The 23494-nt window shown below is 38.1% G+C and overlaps 1 protein-coding gene and 2 long non-coding RNA genes across 4 annotated transcripts in view; 1 reads left to right on the top strand and 2 right to left on the bottom strand.

Annotated features, from left to right (window-relative positions):
• The window catches only part of LOC124258112, a 19015-nt gene extending 7082 nt beyond the window's left edge, over nucleotides 1–11933 (top strand). The window contains exon 3 of the long non-coding RNA XR_006893500.1: nucleotides 11793–11933. This is a non-coding gene — a long non-coding RNA (uncharacterized LOC124258112). The remainder of the gene's footprint in view (nucleotides 1–11792) is intronic.
• Nucleotides 584–1539, bottom strand: LOC124258111. The gene is made up of 2 exons (XR_006893499.1): nucleotides 1358–1539; nucleotides 584–1028 (listed from the first exon to the last, which is right to left on the bottom strand). It is a non-coding gene; the product is annotated as an uncharacterized LOC124258111 (long non-coding RNA).
• Nucleotides 1761–23494, bottom strand: LOC124258110. 2 transcript variants are annotated; one of them, XM_046692176.1, is made up of 4 exons: nucleotides 23364–23494; nucleotides 6070–6193; nucleotides 3453–3676; nucleotides 1761–2740 (listed from the first exon to the last, which is right to left on the bottom strand). In XM_046692176.1, the coding sequence occupies exons 1-4, from the start codon at nucleotides 23434–23436 to the stop codon at nucleotides 2664–2666; spliced, it is 498 nt and encodes a 165-aa protein (XP_046548132.1). In that variant the 5' UTR covers nucleotides 23437–23494; the 3' UTR covers nucleotides 1761–2663. The 2 variants fall into 2 exon arrangements, with proteins under 2 accessions (XP_046548132.1, XP_046548133.1); XM_046692177.1 differs by having other exon boundaries at nucleotides 3465–3676.

Raw genomic sequence — 23494 nt, 5'->3', positions numbered from 1 at the left:
GCTTAAGTCTGGGCTAGTACAAGCAGCCGCACATACACACGCATGCACGTCGTCATATGAGCGAAATATTCTCAAGCACGACGTTAAACCCAATTTCGCCTCACTTCACCTCTTAGGGTCATTCAATGACCGCTGCTAAGTCTACGAAAATTGTTTTGACTATTGGCGAGTAATAACTACCGTAAGTTTTGATAATTATTTACGATGACCTTAGCCTGAAGAGGTCTCATCCCTAACGTAGCGCTAAGGCAATGTGGGCCCTGACAGATAAATCCGCAAGTATCAGTAGCATGCTAGTAAAACATGCAAACCTGCAAACTGTGCGTCGTGCTTTAACATGTTCGTGCAAACTCTGAATCAGGAGACTGAAGTCGATTAGATGTAAGTTGGTGCTGGATATGACTTCTATTCACAACACAAGTTCGTCTATAGGTCCTAAACAGTTTATTCAGGTGCCGGGTACAAGAGGCAGCTCTGAACACTCAGTTTCAGACTGCCCAGTCCTCGTTGGGTCACAATCATGATATATATGTTGCGGCGTGGGATTTACCCTCTATGTCAGTGAGAATAAAGGCTGCGGGTGTGAGGTCAACTCGTTTATTCTGATGATTCAGTGGATATCAGTTGATATCAGTAGACACTCTGTAACAATAGTATTATCATAAGTTCAATTTCATTCATGGGTTAAGATACAAGCGTGCATATTACATCACACTATATTACATAACATCAATAAGCATATGTTTACAGGTACATTACTATCTGTAATAATGCATACATCATATGCTCATACCATTACAAGTACACATACAAATATAGGTTTCTTACAAATGTGTTTTACCAAATTATGATATATCATCATGTAATGAAGTACATGATACCAGACAAGAATACAATATATTCAACAATAAGCAAATACATCACTTATGCATAAATAATGAAATAGATTATAACCTGCGTACCCTGTGGGTGACACGGGAGTGTTGTTACGGGCGGTCAACCCTCCGCATACTACAGGATTGTGATACCTGAGCCAAGCAAATATAACACATGAAAATATATACATATGTCACGTGACTGAGAATAGTTCAGACAACAATTAACATGTACAATACACATATCTACAAGGAAAGGTTTACTTCTTTGTGATTTATATAAATATGCATAATCCAATCACACTTACAATACAAAGTTATATATAAAATCATCACTCATACACACATTCTTGCATAAGAGTATTCATACATTTGTTAATTACACTATCAAATACTTTACTGAGAATGCTTACTTATGACACTTATTTATGTTATTTATTCATTAATAAAGCATATAGCAATAATGTACTATAATTACTAACCTTGGAAGTAGATTATTGGTTATCTTGAATTGCTGTGCACATTAAGTACTGGTGACAAGTGCTGAGCACATCAGGTGAGGGTGACAAGTGCTGTGTGTGAAAATGGCTGATGACCTATCATTTGAAATAAGCCAATCCCAATCAACCAGGTGATCATTACAAATCACATACCTGACAGAAAGATAGAATAACTTAATTACCCTATGACCTTGTAATGGAATGATCCAAAGCAATCAGAGACCTGCATTAAGCACTTAAAACACTATTTGCCGACAACTACTCATTGCGAACACAATGAACCTCTGTTGAACCCAAAACAACACAGATGTATATACATTTTGATAAAAATAACGCAACACATGAAGTTAAAAAAAATGCTTTTATTTCACCCTATTACATATACATCTCATTAGCATAGCTGGCATTCGGCAGCCGTTTCTAAGTTGTAGCCACATGACGAGTAGCACCTCGGTTCCAGTCTCCGTGTTTCTCATAAAGTGTACATCAAGCTATTTCCTTTTCGGGTTATCCGACCGTGACAGTCTCACTTGATTCCTAAGAATATACCTGACTTTTCTCGCTCAATTTTGGGGAGATCTGCCCATGGCCAGTTTGCATCTTTGGCCTGGTAAGGTATGTCTCCCACCCCCACCCTCATCGGATGCCTGTCCCGGGGAGTAATGCCACTGAATCATGGTTTCTTAATATCTTTTTCATCTTGCCTCAAATATTGCACAGAGAACATAACAATTAATAACAATAATAGTCCATTGATCATGCGGATTCCTCCATACACAATGCATCCTCGAAGCCAAAGCAATCTGATTGTTATCACACCGATAACCCAAACTGCCTGTTATTCGCTTGAGGGTTATAGTCACGTGACTTTATCCCACCGGGTACCCATTTTCTGCTGGGTGAACAGAGACAGTTTTGAACAAACTCGCTTGCCTAAGGTGAGACCACATGTAACACATGCATCACTTGTGAAGCAGGAGTGAAGTGCTAGAAACTCTCACGAGTCAAGCTGCCTAACACTGTCATCCAAAGACTCTCCGTGCCCAAGGTTGCTTAACTTCACCTGATTTGTGACCTGATTTCTATGCCAAGGACCACGTGCCACCACGTTCTTCCAGACTAATATAAATCGCCACATTATTCGAAAACACTGAATTTACGCTGAAGCTCTCAAACTTTTGATAGGCATAATCAAATGTGTCATACTAATTATGAAAGCACATATGTGTATCGAGGAAATACTCAAATACCCAAATAAAAGTTGAGTAGTAAAGTTTAACAGGCTATGTCAGTATTTTCTTTGCTGGTCTTGGTCCAAACTGTTGAATGGTTTGTTTTTAGGGTCGTATCCGTTATCTGCAATACCTGTGAAAAGAATATGAACGTTACAGTTTTCTCAATGAGATTGCCCTGCGACGTGACGTTTTACAATGTTTCATCTAAAAGATAATAAATCTCATTTACTGTAATAACTTGGTTCGATATGGAAGTATGTATTATCTTTCGGATTTAAAAACAAACTAACCAACCATACAATATTTCAGTTGACTTTTGATAGTGAACAGGTATGAAATCTTATAATGAACAGGCATGAAATAATGAACAGATATGAATCTTATAATGAACAGGTATGAAGTGTGATAATAAACGAGTGTGGATGTGATCATATGTGATCAAGACAACACGTGAATAAACGGGAATAAACAGGTATAAAAGGATATAACATCTATGAAATCGCACAATAAACACGTATGTGGTATAGAAACAAGTGTGAATGTGATGTGAAATGTAATGATAAACAGGTATGAAATCTTACAAGGAACAGGTATGAAATGTGATAATAAGCATGTGTGAAATATGATAATAAACAGGTGTAAATTGTGATAAAGAATAGGTATGAAATATGACAATGAACGGTTATGAAATGTGATAATAAACAGGAATGAATGTTATAATAAACAGGTATGAAATGTGACAATATTTCACCATCATGACAAGGAAAAGTGGCCAATTCGTCAAGGCGCCGCAATGCGCTTGCAGAATGATGCCCCTTAGCCGGAAGACCCAGCTCACTCACCCCCTCCCTCACCAGTATAACCTTCTTCCGCCATTTTGGAATCGAATTGGTGTGCTTCGTCATCTTTAGGTACAGGCCGTTGTGAGCAGCACACGAAGTACAAGATGATGGTGGCGATGACAGCTGCAACTATCACGCTCCCGACGAAGGCGCTGACGATCATCCACCTGCTCACAGATGGGGCTGGTGTCGGCATGGTCGTTGTAGACACGTTAATGTTTGCCCTGTGAATCAGTGAATGTTGTTTCAGTGTTCTGTGAATGGAGGTCTATGAAAACCAGAACTTTCGGAACGAAATGAAAGCATGTTATAACGATCGACAAGAGATATCTTTCTGTGTGACTTTAATATAGCTGAAATTTTGCCGAGGTAACGTGGAATCTTAACTCACTCACACACTCACTTTACGATTTTATGTGAGGAATGAACAACCATGACTGATCTGGTGGTGCAGTTTCCTAGACTGAACCTTCACGATGACGTCATACTATTGTTATTGCAGTCGATTCTGTGGGGTTAAGATCTGGGCTGGAGCCGAGCCAGTCTAAAACTTGAACATTTTCGTCCGACAACCACTGTTTTGTTTAGCCCGCAGTAAGTTTTGGGTCGTTATCATGCTGGAAAATCTAATTATCTTCATCCGTTGGAAGGTGACCATTTAAGATGTCAACATATCGTTCCTTCATCAAATTTTCAGTGAAAATACACAAAGGAGTGACTCCACGTGATGATATCCCACCCCACATGTGAAATTTCGGACTATGTTTTAGGCGTTGGTAGATAGGTGTCACGCTATCTTTTGTCCAAATTTTCACACAGTTGAGAAAAGGCCAGACAGAAAACATAATCCCAAATTTGATTTTCGTGAGCCCTACACCAGTTTAAACGTCTTTCTTTTTGAGCAACTTTGGTCAATGGTGAGGGAGTTAACCGCTTTTTCACCCAGTTAAGTCTTTGTAATTCTTGTCTTAGGGTTTCATTACATACATGAGGACTTCCTCCATTAATCATCTCATTTCTGATATTCTCAACGCTTTTCAATTTTCCCCTACTCACAATCTGACCTAGTCACAGGCGATCTGTAGTATAGAACTTCCTGTCCCTGTCCCTGTCTTGTGCTCAGTCTGACTGAATATTCTTCAAAGTTATGTATACTGAAGACAGAGCCTCCCTGTCCCTGTCTTGTGCTCAGTCTGACTGAATATTCTTCAAAGTTATGTATACTGAAGACAGAGGAATGTCATTTCTACCAGCTCTTTGCATTAGTCACACCTCTTTAAAAATCATCTAGATCCAGCTTTCTTTCCTCTTCTGCTGTCAACTCGGCCATGACAACAAAAGAAGCTGTCTGCTACACCAGGGCAGCTAGCTCTTGATGTAGTAAGGTTTATTCTTAAGCCTACAAGAGTAGCCTCCAATATTGAGTACCGTACTATATAATGTAACACCTATTTTAAAATTCCATTATCAGTATTAGGAAACAAAGATTTTCTCAATAATTTCTGGGAAAACTATAAGTACAAAGCCAATTAGATAGCTAATTAATGTCCAAAGATAACAATATAATTATTGTAATGACAAAGCCAAGAGTGGGGGTTGGGGTGTTAATGAAAGTCTGATAGAGGTCATTCCAAGTCCTAAGTGTTCGGTGAAGGAGACTATGTTAGGTTTATCATAAATAGTTTATGATTGCCGAAGCAATCTTCAATACCATACGTGTTACTCACTACAAAATAAAGCCTGCGAATACTGTAAAGTCTGACCTTAGGTTCTTTTTCTTCAGTAATCGTCAAATAACCAGTTTCCTTCTACCGATGTATCCACCTGAACTATACAAAAAAGACACCAGTGAAACCGCCCCGTGTGTTACATATTTTGATCTATGCATCATGGTTACAAATCTCAAGTTTACATATGTTATATTGGGATTACATTTTCTCAGTAATTGTGCATTGGCAATGTGTACTCATAAAATGCAACGCATTAACTATAGCAAAGCTTTTAATGTGTTCATTTGTAGAAATGTGGATAATTGTCCAAATGTTGACGCATCAGTAACGAAATCAAATTTCTTATTTTCAACTTTCACCATATGTTCCATGTGTTTTCTGTTGAAAATATTTTCTAGACCTTGCATGTGTTTGTGACAGACACCACCGGTGGATACGATCATCATTACGCAAACATGAGTGAGTGAGTTAAGATTTTATGTCACATCGGCAGTATTGCAGCCATATCGTACGCAAACATGAGTCATGAGTGAGTGAGTTTTTTTTACAAAGCTTTTAGCAATATTCCAGCAAAATCATGGCGGGGGACACCAGAAATGGGCTTCACACATTGTATTCATATGAGGAATCGAACCCGGGTCTACAGCATGAAGAGCCAACACTTTAACCACTAGGCTGCCCCACCGCCCACGCAAATATAAAGTACAGACCCTTTATGGTAATAATTCATTAACACCTGCTCCTTATATAGTCGTAATTGTACAATGGCCTTTTAGTAGATTTCTTATGATTACAGAAAAGGATATTGTCGCTGTTAATCCAGTATGAATAGACACGCCAGTAAATATCTCCGAACACCTACAGAGTGAAAAGAGAACAGATCTCACGTGGTTGTAGAGTTGCAGCAGTGGGTTGTGTAGTTGCTGCCGCAGCATCCACTGTAGCACGTGATGAAGGAGACGCTTGAGGGAGAATCCTGCTTCGTGCACATATACATCTTGCTGTCTGAAACTGATGGCCAACAATGCAAGGTTAGAAAAGTAAGGTGAGTCCTCGAACTCTTTGGAACTGTCGACATACACTAAGGTACGGTCCCATTACAATTACTTCGTTATAACCGTAGTTATTTAAACGAATTTCAATTTATATACAGCAAGTGGACGGGGGAAACATATCGCTCTATCCATCAGTTCGTTATAAGCTTGGTCGTTAAAAACGCAGTTTAATTCATACAGTCCAGTAATACTGTCAACAGGGATAGAACAAATTGCAATAAAATCAATTTTTGCCGAAACATGTAAGTAAGGTGTGCACTTTTAACATATCAAAAGTATAGAAAACTATCATGAACGATTTAATTCGAAAAAGATATTTTTTGTAATGCCAAATCGCGTACATCTGATACAGAAAAACAGATGGCAGCTCTTACTCGCTTTGTTTTCGTAGATTGCATCACGTAGAGAAGGTGGCTGTTGAACGCAATGAGGGTTACTGTTTTCACACACTTACAAGTTAACTGACATCAATAATGCCTAACATTTACATAGGTGGCATATATTATCCCCTCAATCCGAGAATCTTTTACGTAGTGGAAACAGGACGATAGTTCACTTCGAGATGTTGACGTTCACAGTAGAAAATTCACTAAAAACACGTAAAACCAACAGTGAGACAAAATTTGTCATGTTATTACTTTCTAATTGTTAGAAAAGTTTTTTGTTTATCAAGACAGCCCGCATAATTTCAATTAAGGACCCCAAAACAAGGTGCATCCCCTTAAGCCCTCACATCGACAAATGCGCAGCAGGAAAGGACATAAAATTTAAAATATTCCCTTTCTATAAAATGAATACTGCTGACGCCATGCAGCGTAAAGCTAAAGAAAACTTTTTGGCCTACCTTTAGAATACAGCACCACAAACTTTAAAAATACGTCATAATACGCTTTTACGTAATGTAATGTGATTTTGTTCGAAAGCACGTACTCGAAACAATGCCCTATGACGCCGGCATGGCAACACGGTTGTCCAGCTCAGCGAGTGCATATAAGCTCCGCTCACTGGTGTTTCATCTCTACGAGCTATGTCATTGCATAAGCCCAACGAGAGTTTCCAGTAGGTATATACAGGCGGATGCGCAATATTTTGCAAGCACCAGTTTAATATTTTTCTTTTTTTCACTTATACGCTCATATTTATTTGTATTACGGGGTGCTGAGGTGTTATGTTTTGTGTATTATTGGATTTTATATTTTTTAAATTTACATATATATTTTTGTCATTCAGTAAATTGTTCCATCACATAGAAAAGTTTTTTATTAGTATCTTATTTTTCGAAGCGGTAATAATGTATTACACTGGACACGTCAGTCATGTTTGTGCCGGTTCAGTCAATGCATTCTATTTATTAGGATTAATTCAAGAGGTTAGGGCTAGGCTTAGGGTTTAGGGGTTAGGGTTAGGGTTAGGGTTAGGGACCTAATCCAATATTCCAGGTACATGTCCGTTGTAATACGTGAGTACCGTTTGTTGTTGTTCCTTTTGCATTTTAATACTGTCGGTTCGGTCAATGCATTCTATTTATTAGGATTATTTCAAGGGATTAGGGTTAGTGTTAGGGTTTAGGGTTTAGGGTTAGGGTTAGGGACCTAATCCAATATAGTAGGTACATGTCCGGTGTAATACGTGAGTACCATTAATTGGTGTTTTTCTTTTTGCATTTTAATACTTTTTTCACACAAAAACGGGAAACCAAAAACGTCGTCGAAAGTACACTATGATGGTTTAATGTACAAATTTTGGGCTAATGGAAATTGGCCTGGAATTTGCACTCAAGCCTCTTTCACATGCAACATTTGACTGTGACTGTGGCGAGGCCTATGTAGGCGAAACCTCCCGGCCCATAAATATCCGAATCAAAGAACACTTATCATCTACCACTAAATCTGATAGAAAATCGGCATTATCAGACCACATCATCAACTGCCCCAATCACAACATAATTTGGGACAATGTGGACATATTATCCAAAAACCACCAGGACTTCACCAAAAGGAAACTTGCAGAAGCAGTTCAAATCCGGAGACACAAGCCCTCAATCAACAGAGACCAGGGATATCTCATCCCTTCTGCATACAATGATCTCATAAAAACAACAGATTAGAGCACCTCAGCCATCATTGTTAATTAATCTCATCAGCATGTATATTTTGTTTTTTACATCAACCACCATTGGCTTCCTATTGTCACTACATTATTGCCACCGTGCCTTGTTGTTATTGTTAATCCCCCTCATTCAGTCCTACATGTTGTTATTACTTAATCCCTGTTCATGTATATAAGCCTGGTCTGTGCTGTAGTACTTCACTCTTGCTTGACAACGGTATAAGAATCCATACCGAAACGTCGCATCATATATAATAAAGAAGTTGTTATCCATAAATATTCTTACTTTCTTAACATTTGTTCAGTAATGATTCGAAGGCTAACTCACCCTCGTGCCGTCACTACACATGCCCATGTCTCCCTCGTTCCTTAGTGCGATCCACATTATCCTTAGTGTTCCCTACATCACTTTTCTGTCACAAAATCACCGATTTATATAAAAGAGAGTCATTCATGCATGCACCGTGAAATCTACGTCTGACGCCTGACGTCAACAACCCTTTTCAGTTTGAGGCATATCGGCTCATTCCACGCCACACGTTATCTTGTAGATTACGAAATGGGACGAGTGTGCCAAATGGCATCGGGTCCATTCGGCAATTGTCCGTAGATTAAAATCACGAGACACCAAGTCTACCCGTAACCTTCGTAATTGTCCGTGACCTATTCGACTCTTTCCGTTCATTTCCGTGACGTCACAGGAATGACTCGATAAATTTGCACAACGTGCAACAGTGTGGACGTAGCTCAGTCGGTTAGCTGTCGGGCTAACAATCCGAAGGTCGCGGGTTCGCGTCCGACGGGTTCTCACAAACTGGTTGCTTGTCTTAATGACACGTGACCTACGGCAGGGATCGTCCTCACGAGAAGTTGTGGTGCTGTATTCTAAAGGTGCTCCAACTTTTTCATTAAAGAATTGTGTCCATCGTTAAATAGGTAACGCAATGTGTCTGAATTATACTTGTTTTCATTGTGCTACTAGTACTGTCAATTTAAAGCCGCCAATGTGACGTCATGGCAACGCCGCGTCACAACATTTGTATACAGTTGCATTGTGACGTCTTGACAAAGTGACGTCATAACATAATCCGTTTAACTGTAATCACTTCTCCCTGAAGATAAAAGTGAAACATGTTGGAGAAGATCCGTGTCGTGTGATTATTTTAGAAACTTTTTCTTATATATGTACTACTGTACGCTCGGTATTCTCATCACTTTCTTTATATATAATAAGGGCCCGTATGTAGGTCACGGCACTTCGCGAGAGATTACGTTGTTTAGTACTTCCGGTGACAAGGAACGTTTTGCGGCAATGTCGATAACCCTGTTACATGGGGTATGCCGTGGATAATCATACTCGACACTCACTGTGTGAATCAGAAACCTATGCCATGTAACAGACTATGGATGGCTAAAGCACTAAGGCAATGTTGCATGAATAGCACGTGAATATTTGCCAAACAGATGCAGAGTTGTCACAGTCTTCAGGCTGGCCCATTCATTAGTCGAGGTAAGTTTGTTACATGGATTTCTTTGTTTTCATTTAAATGCTGGTATTGTTTAAGCATGGCACACACAGTAAGGGTGGAGTTGAAATGTGTGCAGATTGGTGAATCGTTTGATTGCATTTGATATCTTACAGTGGGATTTTATTGTCCCCCCGGAGAGGGGACCTAATAAAATATGACAGGCAGGTATCCGGTATAATACATGTGTACCCAAAAAACTGTGTTAATAAATAAAGTATCTTGCAGTTGGAATTATTCAGAAGATAACTAATGTGCAATGAAAATCCAGGTGTAATTCTAAAAAAAATAAATGTAATGAATTAAATAATAATTTAATAGCGCGTAAACAATGATGATTATATCAACACTTTGATTGATACCAATAGCTCTGAATAGGTGTCTCTCACAAATGTATTCTGTAATATGAGCTTGATTAATATATTATTACAACCCCATTTAGCATTTGGTTATGGTGCAGCATGTTCAGTTAAACATAACATCCACATGCTTAATTTGTCAATAATATATTGATGTCAACATTGTAACTTGTAAGGAACTGTTTACATTTTATCAAGTATATCATACTTGGTCTCACATGTGTTATGTATTTTTTCAGTTGGAACAGATGCACATCTTTAAGAGGAGAAAGAAGGAGGAATAGATTTCTTTATCACCACAATTACCATTGACATCAAGAGCAACACTAACTGAAACAGATCTTCAGATTTCTTTTAACATCTGGTGGTCAAGCTATATACATTGCAAATGAAGAAACAGCAAGTCATTCAAGTGTTGTATATACTTTTATAGAACATATTAAAGCCCTACACATCATCCTTTGGACACTTGCTGGAACAGGAAATGCTTGTAACCAGCAAGGTGTTGTGGAAAGTCCTGTGACATCTTGGGACTCTCAGATAATTCAGTGAGAATTTAGATGAGTAACCATGAAAGAACATTTGGGAAATGCAAAGAATGTTTGATATGTTATGAGTAATTATGTCTTTGGAATAAAATTGCAGAATAGTTCTAAAACTTGTTTATTGTTTTATAAGTGTGGATAAAGCAAGCACAAATTGAATGGTTTGGAAGATTTCTGCGTTTAGCCATGATATTGATTTGACAGTAAATATACAACGATGGATGTAGGAGATTAGATTTTCAGTGTATATAGCAAAGGTTTCCAAGTGAGAGAGTTTGCTTTTAGCAATATTCCAGCAACATCATGCTGGGGAGAGCAGCAATGGGCTTCACACTTTGCACACATGTGGGGAATCAAACCCAGGCCTTCAGTGTGACAAGTGTCAACAGTTTAACCACTAGGTTACCCTACTACTCCAGTTTCCATGAAAAAACATGCTTACCAATGAAAAGTTAAACTTAATCAATGGCATAGGCATGTGATTCTACATGACATGGAATTCTGTTGAAATATGAAATTCTTGGTTCATAGCACAATAACCAGTACAAATTATTCTTTTCCATTATTTTAAAACATATAGGTCTAACTGTATAGTGGAAAATATGGAATGCCAGTTACCAACCTTGGCCTCATTGGCAGAATATTTGGAATATATAAGTTATTAAAAATGGGTGAAAAACACTATATTACATGACAGGTTATCATACTCATGCTGCTATCAGCCAGTGTCTGCAGAATCTACAGTCATGACATAGTATATATGCACATTTAGTTTCCCCATGTATTGATCAGTATATTTTACAATACAGGAAATGTCTTTGAGTGATTACTCCATATTTTGAGTGTATTTGGTCTTGCATTTTTGCCAATTGTGACTTGAAAGTGCTGTGTGCTGCTTCATATTTTGCTTACAGCCTAGCAGAACCTCACCCCTTCATAACCAAGAACTAAGTAACACTCATGTACTTTTAGATCACAGTACATAGTTCACTCACTCCAAGACATCTAGTATAAAGCAGTGTTCCCGGTGGTTTTGAAAATTACCGGCGGCTTATGCCGACGGGGTCTGAAAATTCCGGCTGAACTAGTTTTTATCCGGAGAGACAAAGTAATCAGTATTCGTAACGATATACTGTTAATAAATGTGTTGAAAAGTCTGCCGTACGTGTTGCTTGTTTTTCGAGAATGTTCATTAGACCTACATTACAATTCACACGATCAGAAAATGAAAGCGATCCAACTAAATTCGATAAATGTGTTCAGAATGTCATTCGCTATCTAAATGCCTGTGAAATGTGCAAATAATTAATGTTTATATACCTGTGGTGAACTTCAATCTGCATTTCACGAGTTACTTAGCAACCTTTGTTAGACAATATGAAGGTTCGTGTTGTGAGCGCAGCTGACATGTAACCTTGGCTCTGATTGGATGAAAAGGGAACTCCATGTGAAACACAACTCTTGATTGGTCAGCCTGTCAGTGGTACAACTAAGCGAAGGCATGTGACAAGTCGGGACCTGCATTAAATAATATAATCGACGGTGCTTTATGATGTTGAAAAATGTATACTTACGAAGTAAGGAATTGTTGTTAATCCATTCAACGCCGGAGGCCGATTAAGCGGCCAGGCAGTAGTCACGTCAAAATGAGACATAATTTTAGGAACCTACCTGACTTATGATTCATATATTAGATCTATCATATTTCACAATGTCTGAAAACACTTATTAAATTTCAATTTATCATATAATCAGCAGAATTAAAATTATAAACTATTTTTCGCAATGTTATTGAAAACAACGATTCTCGGACACATCCTTCGGCAGCGGGTGCACATTAACATTGTCAAAGAGCAAAGTAACGATGTTTCGAGGAAATCATTAAATAAATTGAATAAACTAATGAATAAAATCAACAACAACATTCATAAAAGTTGTCAAACGTACATATAAAATTACTATTTCCGTCTTTTTGTGCGATCATGTAATGTATGTCAAGTCACTTGCCATCTCGGCTCTCGCCGCCTCAATCTTCACACTCGGACACGATGTTTAATGCGAAAATATATACATGAAGCATTTTTGTCACAGGTCATAACCTAACACCATACGTCAAATAAGTTCCATAATTTACGTATAGGTAGCGATTTGTTGCTTGCTTAGTATGTTCAGAATAGCATTATTTTACCCAAAACTTTTGTCTAAATCTAAAAGTTTTCGTTTATCTATTGCCGAAATATGATTGGCTGCTTTAGGTCACGTGTCTGATTTTGACCAATTACGACCCTTATAGCTGATTGTGGCGAAAAAGCGTCATTAGAAATCAATCTTTATCCAATAAAATCGCTTCTTACAACTGTGAAAAAACTCTTGGCAAGGGTACAGTGATATTGTTGATGTTCAGAGCTTTCGAACGATGCCCGACATCAAACGATTCGCCTCGCATGTTATTCATACGAAGCTTCGAAAACGGAGGTATTTTCCGTTGTTGTGTCATGTTACCGAGCGGAAAGCCACAGATATCGGGAAATAGGCGACCATACATATTTTTTAAGAAATCGTTTTATAATAATTTTCTGATGAGGTAAAAATGAAAATATAAAAGAAAAGGGCACGGGCATGTTATGACATGTCACAAATGGAAAAAAAATCGCCATAGTTTTTGCTGCTTTCGTGGTTTATCTGGACGTTATAAATATAAGCTTGCCTTTTCGTTCAAAAATAAATTTATTTAAGTTGTATTTGTATTATTTGAATAATATTATAAAAATAAACTTCATATTTATCAACAGTATGATTAGATCTTTTAAATGGTGTATGGGATGTAGTAGCAATAACGTTTTACAAGCTTATAATTTCCTTCATAAACATAGGCTTCATCTATGACCCCAGAGTCTCTGGGAACTCGGTGTCATGGCAGGAAATGCCTCTGGTTGACTGGTGTTGAAAGAGTTTATATACGTAGTTTACTTATAAAATGAATTTGAAAAATGGTAAATTTAAATACTCCTAACCTCGAATGACGATGATGCAATCATATGGTATCGCATCTGTCAAAACGCTTTAAACGGTAGTTTACCGGTTTGTATTATGTGTATTTATAGACAGATATTACAATACAATCACTCACTGCTTGGGTCAAAGAATCATGAAAATACAAAAGCTTGTGTAGCCTAGATATATTTATATGAAGACAAGTAATGGCAGCTGCAGGTGGATTCTGTACAGTAAAACGTAAGGAAAGTATTTCAGATAGACGTTATTAGTTTGCATGATTAAAATGTCACCGCGAATGTTTGTATCGAACTTGTTCATACTGATGCAAGGAAAAACAAACAAAATACAATTCTGGTAAAAATTGAAACTCTTAAACTTTATTAAAATTCAAACTGGAAAGTTGCAAAAGAACTTATATCAGGAATTATTATCGTAAAGCCTGTACTCAAAAGTGCGCCAGTAAGTGTCATACTGTCAGTACTATTAGTATTTTAAATGTAAAACTAATTGTTACATGATATCGATCTCTTGAGTCCAGATTTAAAAGTCTCTTTGTCTGTTGTGTTTCACATGTAACTATGAGAGTTAAATAATACAAAACTATCAACGATAAACAGGAATCATAATGCTGATCGCGCTGCATATGAATACCGACGGTATGTCATGCCAGTCACATTCAACCTACACTTTTCTTTTTTTCTGACGGAAAATCTGAACAGCTCGCGGAACATCATCGGCATGCATATTCAGCAACACCAGGTTGTCCAAACGTTCCCGGGGAGAGACGATTCCTCGACGCAGTGTGGATGCGATTTTGGAGACTGAATCCTCTCTCCGCAGGGACGCTGCTTACTGGTATTGTCAAAGCAATCGTTGCCATAACAGCAAAATCAGGAAAGAGCACCTGATAGTCATTAACCAATAACCTGCATGTGTTTGTGAGTGTTTTGGTCCCCAAGTTCGCCAGCGTTCGCTTGAACTGAGAGAAATCACGTCTGGCGCGGTCAGTGTCAATTCCAATCAGGTTGTTGGCGGTGACGTCATCAGACGTGAAATAAGCGAGAACAACCTCAAGCGAGTCGCTACCGTATTGACCGATGTCGTTGCGAGAAGAGGGGGTATTTCGACGGGTTCAAGATTTTGTCCAAAGACACAATGACTGATATACTGTCTTCCGGAAATCTTTTTCTGAGTGCATCACAGAGGTCTGTGATGAAACCTGACCGAGTGTTCTGGAAGGCAGTTCGCGACCGTGGGTCATCATGCGTGAGCTTAATGGATCTGAAAACTCCATCACTGATGTTGTCAAGGAAATATTGTTCACTAGGACCTGGTGAAGTGAGGAGCTCGCTCAACGATTCAATAGAACCATTCACAACGGGATGAATGCAACCAAGGTTGAGTTCATCCCGTTGGAAGACTGTGATCAGCTTGTCCATGATGTGAAGAACATCCGTTAGCATGTAGCAAAGGGCAACAAAGGAAAAAGTTTTCATTTTTTTTTGAAGGCCTGTTGCTACAGCATTTTGTCGTGCTGTTGCCTCTTCTTCAATTTCCATACATAGTGCTGGTAGGTTGTCTTTGATAGACTTCACAGCCCGCCCCAAAGACAGCCAACGAACACTACATGGCTGTTTTAAGCTAGAGAATTCTGTGTCGCTGAGAACTTGGGACAAATCTCGCAGACGCTCATAACGAACAGCTGAATACTGATAGAGTTTGTATATTTCATTCACCGTTTTAGTGAAGTCAGTGACAACCTTTGACATCTTGGCGGCATCGTGGGACGCGAGGGAGACTCTGTGTGCGATACAATGCACATGCACTAAGAACGGACACTCGTCTGTCAACCTCACCCCCACGCCTGACTTATGACCGGTCATCACGCTAGCACCATCGGAGCCAAGACCAACGACTTTGTTGATAGGAATGTTCCATTCTCGAAACACTTCCTTGATCTTGTCTGTGATGGTGCTAGCGGTGCCGTCATGCACAGTGTGATTGCCGAGAAAAACAGTATCTGCCTTTCCATAGTTAATAATTCTTAGAAACATGATGAGTTTTTTTTCAACTGTGATGTTAACTGTTTCATCGATTATCAAACCCACAAATTTACTGTTGGCAATGCGACCCTTTAAGTGCTCAATTGTGCTCGTAGCTAACGCTTGTTCAATATCTTGCACTGAGTCACCATGGCTATACACCAGACCGCATAGGGCCGAACATTTGTTGTTTTTTTGCAAAGTTATTAAGGCGTTAAATTTGTTTGCAGCAATGTTCTCTTGTGCCATCGTAAGCACTGTGTTGCACATCGCAGTGAGACTGTCATCATTCTTCTCACTCTGGGCTTTCTGGCATGCTGCCATAGCTTGTCTATGCGTGAGTGCTAGCACAGCCTTGTGATGTGACTGACTTTCCCGATGGTCATTTAGTGCAGATTTTTTTCTATTTACACTTCCTTTAACGAAGCCATTTGCCTGCTGGGCTTCTTCGCAAATTCGGCAAAACATTATCTCATCACCTTCATTTCCTTCTACACGCAGCCATTTGTAATCATTTAGCCAGTCTTGATTGAACTTCGATTGCATAACAACCGTCTTACCGCTACAGTTACTCTTTGATTTTTTTCTCTGAGTCCCATCCTTAGACCTATCATGATCTTCTGTAGCCTTAACCACTGGATTAGATGTTTGAGTTTCACTTTGCTTCTTATTTTCCCCCGAAAAGAACCCTGTCAGTGTACGCTGTTTTTTACTACTGGAAGCCATCTTTTTTTACTACGCGCGTAAAGAATACCACGTGGTACGGCTATAAATAGATCATGGGAGTGACACTGTCAATGGCAATCCGCGAATGTCTGTATCAGCCAATCACATGGCATGGCCAATCACTGCCGACATGCCAACCGGCGAAGGCGACCTCAAAAGCACCATGGCTTGATCTGCATATGCGCAGTCTGCTAGAGTCTATATTTAGATGTGGGGTTGCCACCCTAGTTTTCAATACGTTTGCATAATGATCTGAAGAGATCAAAGAATACACAAAGACGCTGTTAACTGCAAGTTTATTAAATCTGCCGATAAAAGGCAACTTTAAGCAATACAAAATTTACCGGCGGCAGCTACCGACGGCAGTTGAAAATACCGGATCTCCACAATTTTTATCGGTAAAAATCCGGTAATTACCGGAGAACGGGAACACTGTAAAGTGTAATAAATATTGTCGAACAACCAGTTTTTATATATCACCTCTAAAATAATGTTTACATAATTTGATAAATAATTTTTTTCATGATGAATATTCATACGGCTGAGGGTTTTCACATTTTTGTTTTGAATATCTGACAGTAGTAACCGAAATAATTGTAACCATGCCATCAAGGTTATTTTGTCGAGCTGTTGATTGATTTGTGACACTATGACGTCTTGTGTGAATAAATATGTCACCATAAATGGGAAAGTTCATATACTTATAAAAAAAATTATAATGTTACAAGAACTGCTATTTATTCCAGGTGTTGGGAAAGACAGGGGCCATTTTGCACATTAGAATAAAAATGCCCCATTAAAATTTTGAAGTTTACTATTGATACAAGGGCAGTGGCCCATTCTAAATTTAGAAAATGGCTAATAATCCTGAAATTGTCGAAGGTCTCCATCCCAATCCCTGTATTCAATATATCATTATCAGTATATTTACAGCATGGCAAAGAAACAATTTGACACATACAGATCCCTGTCAGTAAGTAAAATTTATAATGCATTTTCTTTCACATTTGCAAAACAACAAACGATTTATTTCTTGTATCTTTGAGTCATTCTGTCACCTGAACTTGCATACAGTCATCCCTTGGACTTGGAAGAGAGTAAAATTATTAAGCCTACCAACTAGTTTACAAAGTATTTATATTAGAACCTCAAGTATTTATACACATGCATTTTACATTGCATAGAGCCTCTATTGAATATTTTGTAACTATTCCAAATTAAAACTATTTTTTACATATCAATATTGATATTTGTTAGGAACTATTTGATCTCAAATAGTTCCTAACAAATATAAATATATTGAATATGTAAAAAATAGTTTTTACTTTGGAATAGTTACAAAATATTGCTGCAGCATAACAAATGTATTTAGAAAATAAATAACAAATTAAACAAACAAAAATATTCTAATTTGGAATTACATACTTTAATTGAAAAGGGAAATGACAGAGTCAAAGTGGCCAAATATGAATAGAACATCAACTTGATAAAGTTGGTAACACATGGCTGTTTTATGAATAGCAGTATATTAATTAATTAATAGTTTTATTAATTCAATATCAATACAGATAACTTAAATGCATTTTACGTTAACCATGTCATTGATTCCCGAAATATGTTTTGTGACAAACACTGTCCGCGATACTGAAAAGAAACACGTTTAGTGATAGAACTGCACTGGTTGTCAAAAATATATTATAGCTAAAGAAAGGTACTCATATGTTTTCGAATTGACTCGTGGTTGTCGGTTGTCAGTAAGGAACCGATAATCCTTGAAGGAATAATAATTTTTCGATCTTATCGTCCCCAAATGATCCAATTATTACGACTGTCACCAGCTGTGACAGCCAAGCATGGTAGTACACTTGGTCCGGTCTAGTAAGGTCATATTAGGCGGTCGCGCAATTTGGCACCACAACTGGCTCTTGCATATTCGCTTGTCACCGGAAATTTAGTACAGAAAGTAGCGCCTCGCGAGACTTACGGACCCTATTGCTGTATAATTCAGTTCATTGTAAGCGTGCCCACTTGCGTAGATCGATGCTCATGCTCTTAATCACTGGATTGTTAGGTCCAGACTCGATTTTATACACAGACCACCGCCCTTCAGCTGGAATATTGCCGAATGCGGCGTAAAACTAAACTCACTCACTCGTTATGAGCGTGTTCGTTACGAACGTACTTAAGTGTGAATTATACCGAGTCTCATATCATGTACGTGTGTAAATAACAAAATAACAGGGTGTCAGGTTGATCTATCACTCCTTGGACCTACATTTAAGGGTATCTTGATATGGGAATGTTGTCACTATGTTAGTGCTGGTATTGGCATACCACAACCGATACGATATATCACGGTACGAAAATGTTAGTCACGACTTTATATTGCCTAGGTATTGTGCACTGAATCTGCGATACAATACGAATCCCGATAGAAGGATGTCGATACGATACGTATTACGATAATAATTCTAACACCAACTGTAAAAACCAAAAACAAATTAATGTTTAAATTAAAAAAACTTTAATTTGAAAAAAAGTCACATTAGGCACGTTTTTTTAAAAAAACAAGCACAACATAAATAAACATTAGCTATACTGTTATAAACAGAAAACATAGATCAAAAACACCTTTAATATCTGCATGTTGCTGGATGCTGTCGCTTCAGTCACATCATAGAATGAAATTTTGCGGTGATTTTATAACAGTATATCTTGACAGACATAGCGGTTCGGCAATGTATCGTGACCAATTTGAAGTATCGTATCGGGAATACGACAATGTGAAACTTTGTATAGATTCACTGTATCGGCGACTCATGCATCGATGCGTATCGATGAATCGTCACACCAATACACTGTACGGTCGCAATGCTGCCGACATAACGTTAAATTGTAACTCACTGATAACTGTAAATATGGCAACGGTGACCCCCCTGGATGCCACAGGGACATATATGTCCTTCCCCTTCAACCCTCAATTTCAAGTCCAATAAAAATCAAAATATCCCACGCACACAAATACACTTCACGGTTTCGAATTCTGCGGGAAATTTCCTCTTTCTTGATACCATCCACTATTATTTTAGACAAAGCTCAAGTGCTGAAAATGACCTTTCAAAATAGGCTTCATCGAAAATATCGCCATTTTTGACACAGTACGAAATCGCGATTACAGCGTTATTTGCTGTATGTTTTGAAATGTGAAAATCGGATAATTACTGGGAGTATTGAATTTAAAAAAAAACATATTAATGAACACTGATATCACTTTTACATGAAATTGCTAATGATAATTCTGAAACGTTGCCGATGAATCTAGAATCGGTTGGGATGTTTTCGAAATACACTTACACGAACGCCGTAGAGCGCTTTCCGCCATATTGGATAGTGTTTACAAAATCACGTTTCGCGAAGGCCGGTATTGAGACGCCTATTACATCACGTATATTTCATATTCAGCTTCGAAAAATGCATCACTGAATTCCCCATACATTTTAGAATCAAATTGCAATTGGTCTTTGTCACCAATACCAACTGTCCAGATAAAATGAGACGAAACATATTGGGTGTGAAAACGAACACTGTGCTCGAAAGCGTGTTCGAACGCTGGTTCGAAATGTAAACAAAGACAAATTCCGATTTTACACTGCGTAGCATTTTCTGAAATTTTCCAACATTCATCCGTCTATTCATTGCTTGCAATGGCTCAATACCTTTGGAATATGCATGGAAAGAGTATCGTAGTAAGAAATAGGAAATTATAAATAGATACAATGCAAATGATTTGATCATTCATAAGAAATTGTCAAAGTTTCCGTGCAGCGTGACGCCATGACTAACGCAAAATCACGCAGAACGACAAGTGTAATTATCTGCATTTGTGGCTTCTTCTCTTACTTACAGTGAAAACGATAAAAACATATAACAATACACAGATAGTCAGAATCATTCTGCTAACTTACATGTCATATTTATGTACACACGATCACTGAATCAATAGAAGGGTCCTCGCAAAATCCTGTGTATCCTTGTCAGCAAAGCCGCCATTTTTCAAGAAATAGGTCATCGGTAGTGATGTCATACGTCAACATTGTTGTACATATTAGGCAATTTCTTTGAGGTGAAGGTCGGTTGAACACGAGTAAACACAACTGCCCAATCCTTCCGATTACACTGTCAGTATTATGATGTATATTTTGCGGATAGTTCAGATACTTTTTCATGAAACTGTCCTCAGTATCTACATTTAGCCTTGTCCAATATCATATCATACGTGCATATGGTTTACGGTGTTTTATTCTTTGAACGTTTTTGATTGTTTGAATAATATTTACATAAGAAATTGACACATTTAGTGCAGTACATTATATTATATTCTAAACCTTTACACAAGTGTTAGAAGATCAAACGTAGCCATAACTGCAATTACTTTAGTTCCTATGATGTACAATATTCAATGCATTTGAACTAATATTGCAGTTTCACATGAACAGGTTAATGAACGGCGATTTGATTAAACCTTATAAGTAAAACTGATAATATTTAATGAAAATGATTTATGTATGTTATGAAATGTATATGCACCCACATTTAAAGGAATTGTCTTGTTCTTTGCACATTTTTGTGTTGTTTTATAGGGAAAACAATGATGTATATTGATTGGCCAGGTGCGCGTTTGTCGGAAACGTTTTATGATTCACTATCATTGTTTTCGATAATATAATCAATTCATATTCGATTTAAAAATATTGTGATGACAGGATATCAAACTCTAACTTTATTTATACGAAAATTGTTTAAAAATATATAAACCATGTCATGTCTTAATTTAGACAAATCTTACATCCATATTCTAATATACTGAGTCAAAAAAGAAACTTCACATTCTTTCTTCAGGGCACTATAAAAGAACAAGAGATGGTAAGATGGTTAAATTGTGATTATTTCATTGCTGAGATCTGTGTGATGTACTCCATACACTGACTGTGCCATAATCAGTTCCATTAGGCTACACCGCCATTCCAAAACATGGGTATACAGAATGTCAAGTCACAAGAATAAAAAAGCGAAACTTCTCAGTTCAATATCGTTTATGGCCGCCCCGCGCATTCACCACTGCCAAACACCGTCTCCTCATCGACTGCCTGATGCTTGTGAACACATGGTTGGGGATTCTGCGCCATTGCTCTTGCAAGGCAGCGCCAAGTTCCTGCAAATTCTGAGGTTGGTCTTTTTCCGACGTCGCAAAATGCACAAAACAAGCAATGACGTCAACTAAAATGTTGTATTATTTTCAGCAATTTCATTACATTTGAAGATATGGCTAGTACTCTGGTAATAATGATGCAAAATTAGTCAAAATACATCTACACAAACAGGAGAATATGGGAATCTAAGAACTAACTTATATATCGGATAGGGCCATCGAAATCGCTATTACGTGCTTTCACATGTGGTACGTCGTCATCTTTTCTTATAAATTGTGAAACTACCAAAGCGTATCCGCTCTTATTGGGGAACTTTGAATTGGAATAGTTTGGTTCATCGTGAACAAAAAATAACGAAAATATAGCGTCCGTATCCACAACAAATTATTACGTGTATGACCTCTCTGTCGTCGTTTGACGTCGTAGAAGAAAATCCATTTTTGACATTTATTGCGAGTCATTTTTAATGTTGACCGCATAATGATATGCATAAGCACATAAATCCAATTCATATGCACTTATGTCGTTCAGATATCAGGCTGTATTTTCTTCGCTCACACTTTCCGTAAAGATGCCAAATTAAAAAAATCGTAGCACAGTGCTTTTATCGGTGCGCGATAAAAAGCAGAGAAATTTACTGTTTTTTAACGCATAACAAACTTTGGACAACAGTTAGCAGTGTCTATTTCTCAAACCGCCAAGGTAGTTGCACTTATATTTATACCAACGGATAGGAAATTTAATATTCTACATTTCTGTGTAATTGTATAGCCTTACGTAGATCCAGGACCACGCGAGTGCAAATCTCGCACAACGTTCACTTTTCAAAGCGTATGAAAATGTGCGCCTGAAAAAAACCTCGGCATCAAGGGGGTTAATACACATATGAAGTCACGAGGTAGTGAGGGGAGGGGAGGTGGCCGAGTGATTAAAGCGTTCGCTTGTCACGCCGAAGACCCGGGTTCGATTCCCCACATGGGTACAATACGTGAAGCCCATTTCTGGTGTCCCCCCGCCGTGATATTGCTGGAATATTGCTAAAAGCGGCGTAAAACTCACTCACATGAGGTAGTATGTACCCACCCCATCCCAAACCCCACCACACACACACTGTACTGAGGGTACAAGCGTTCCCCGACCCCCTCCACACGCGCACACACAAGGTCGTCACCCTTCTCAGAATGTCTAAATCAACATCCCTGAATCCTGAATATAACTTGGCATAGATTTCAGAAACACTGAGAAAAGGGATCGATGTGAAGTCAAATTTAAATGATAAAAAATTTCATATGAAGGAAATTCTTATGATCATAGCCTACATAATTTTAAAATTATACCTGAGTTTGACGTACCGTACACTTCCTAGTCCCGAATCCCGTACACGCAAAGTGGGGTTATCGTTATTTGTTTTTTCCTGTAAAATACTGAGAATGCTTCTGCTTCCTAGAACACATTTCCTTGTACCCTAAACAAAATGTACGGGTTTATTACAATAAATACGGCACATCATGAGATTACTGTTATCTCCTAACAGTACATAACCCAGTTGAAAGTGTCCTAAATATGTTTTGCCCACATTACGACAGACGCGAACTCTTCTAGAGGAACTTACCTTGTACGAAAATACATAACAAGGCCGTTAACAACGATATTTTCCACATGGTCGGGTAGATCCACTTCTTCATGGAGAATTGTTGTGTAATGTGATCATGTAAACGCGAAAGATGTTGATATGGATGACCT

This window comes from Haliotis rubra, unplaced genomic scaffold (genome assembly GCF_003918875.1).
Source record: "Haliotis rubra isolate DU_JTF1 unplaced genomic scaffold, ASM391887v1 Scf682, whole genome shotgun sequence".
NCBI classification, from domain to species: Eukaryota; Metazoa; Mollusca; class Gastropoda; order Lepetellida; family Haliotidae; genus Haliotis; species Haliotis rubra.
This window is presented reverse-complemented; position numbering and strand designations above follow the sequence as displayed.

Bases quoted from the DNA above. Each gene is read 5' to 3' on its own strand.
- LOC124258110 (XM_046692176.1), bottom strand. From the start codon at position 23,436: ATGAAGAAGTGGATCTACCCGACCATGTGGAAAATATCGTTGTTAACG. The intron at 3,677-6,069 runs GTGAGATCTGTT...ACTGATTCACAG, and splicing joins TGCTGCAACTCTACAACCAC to GGCAAACATTAACGTGTCTA. The intron at 2,741-3,452 runs GTGAGTGAGCTG...TTCTTTTCACAG, and splicing joins TTATACTGGTGAGGGAGGGG to GTATTGCAGATAACGGATAC.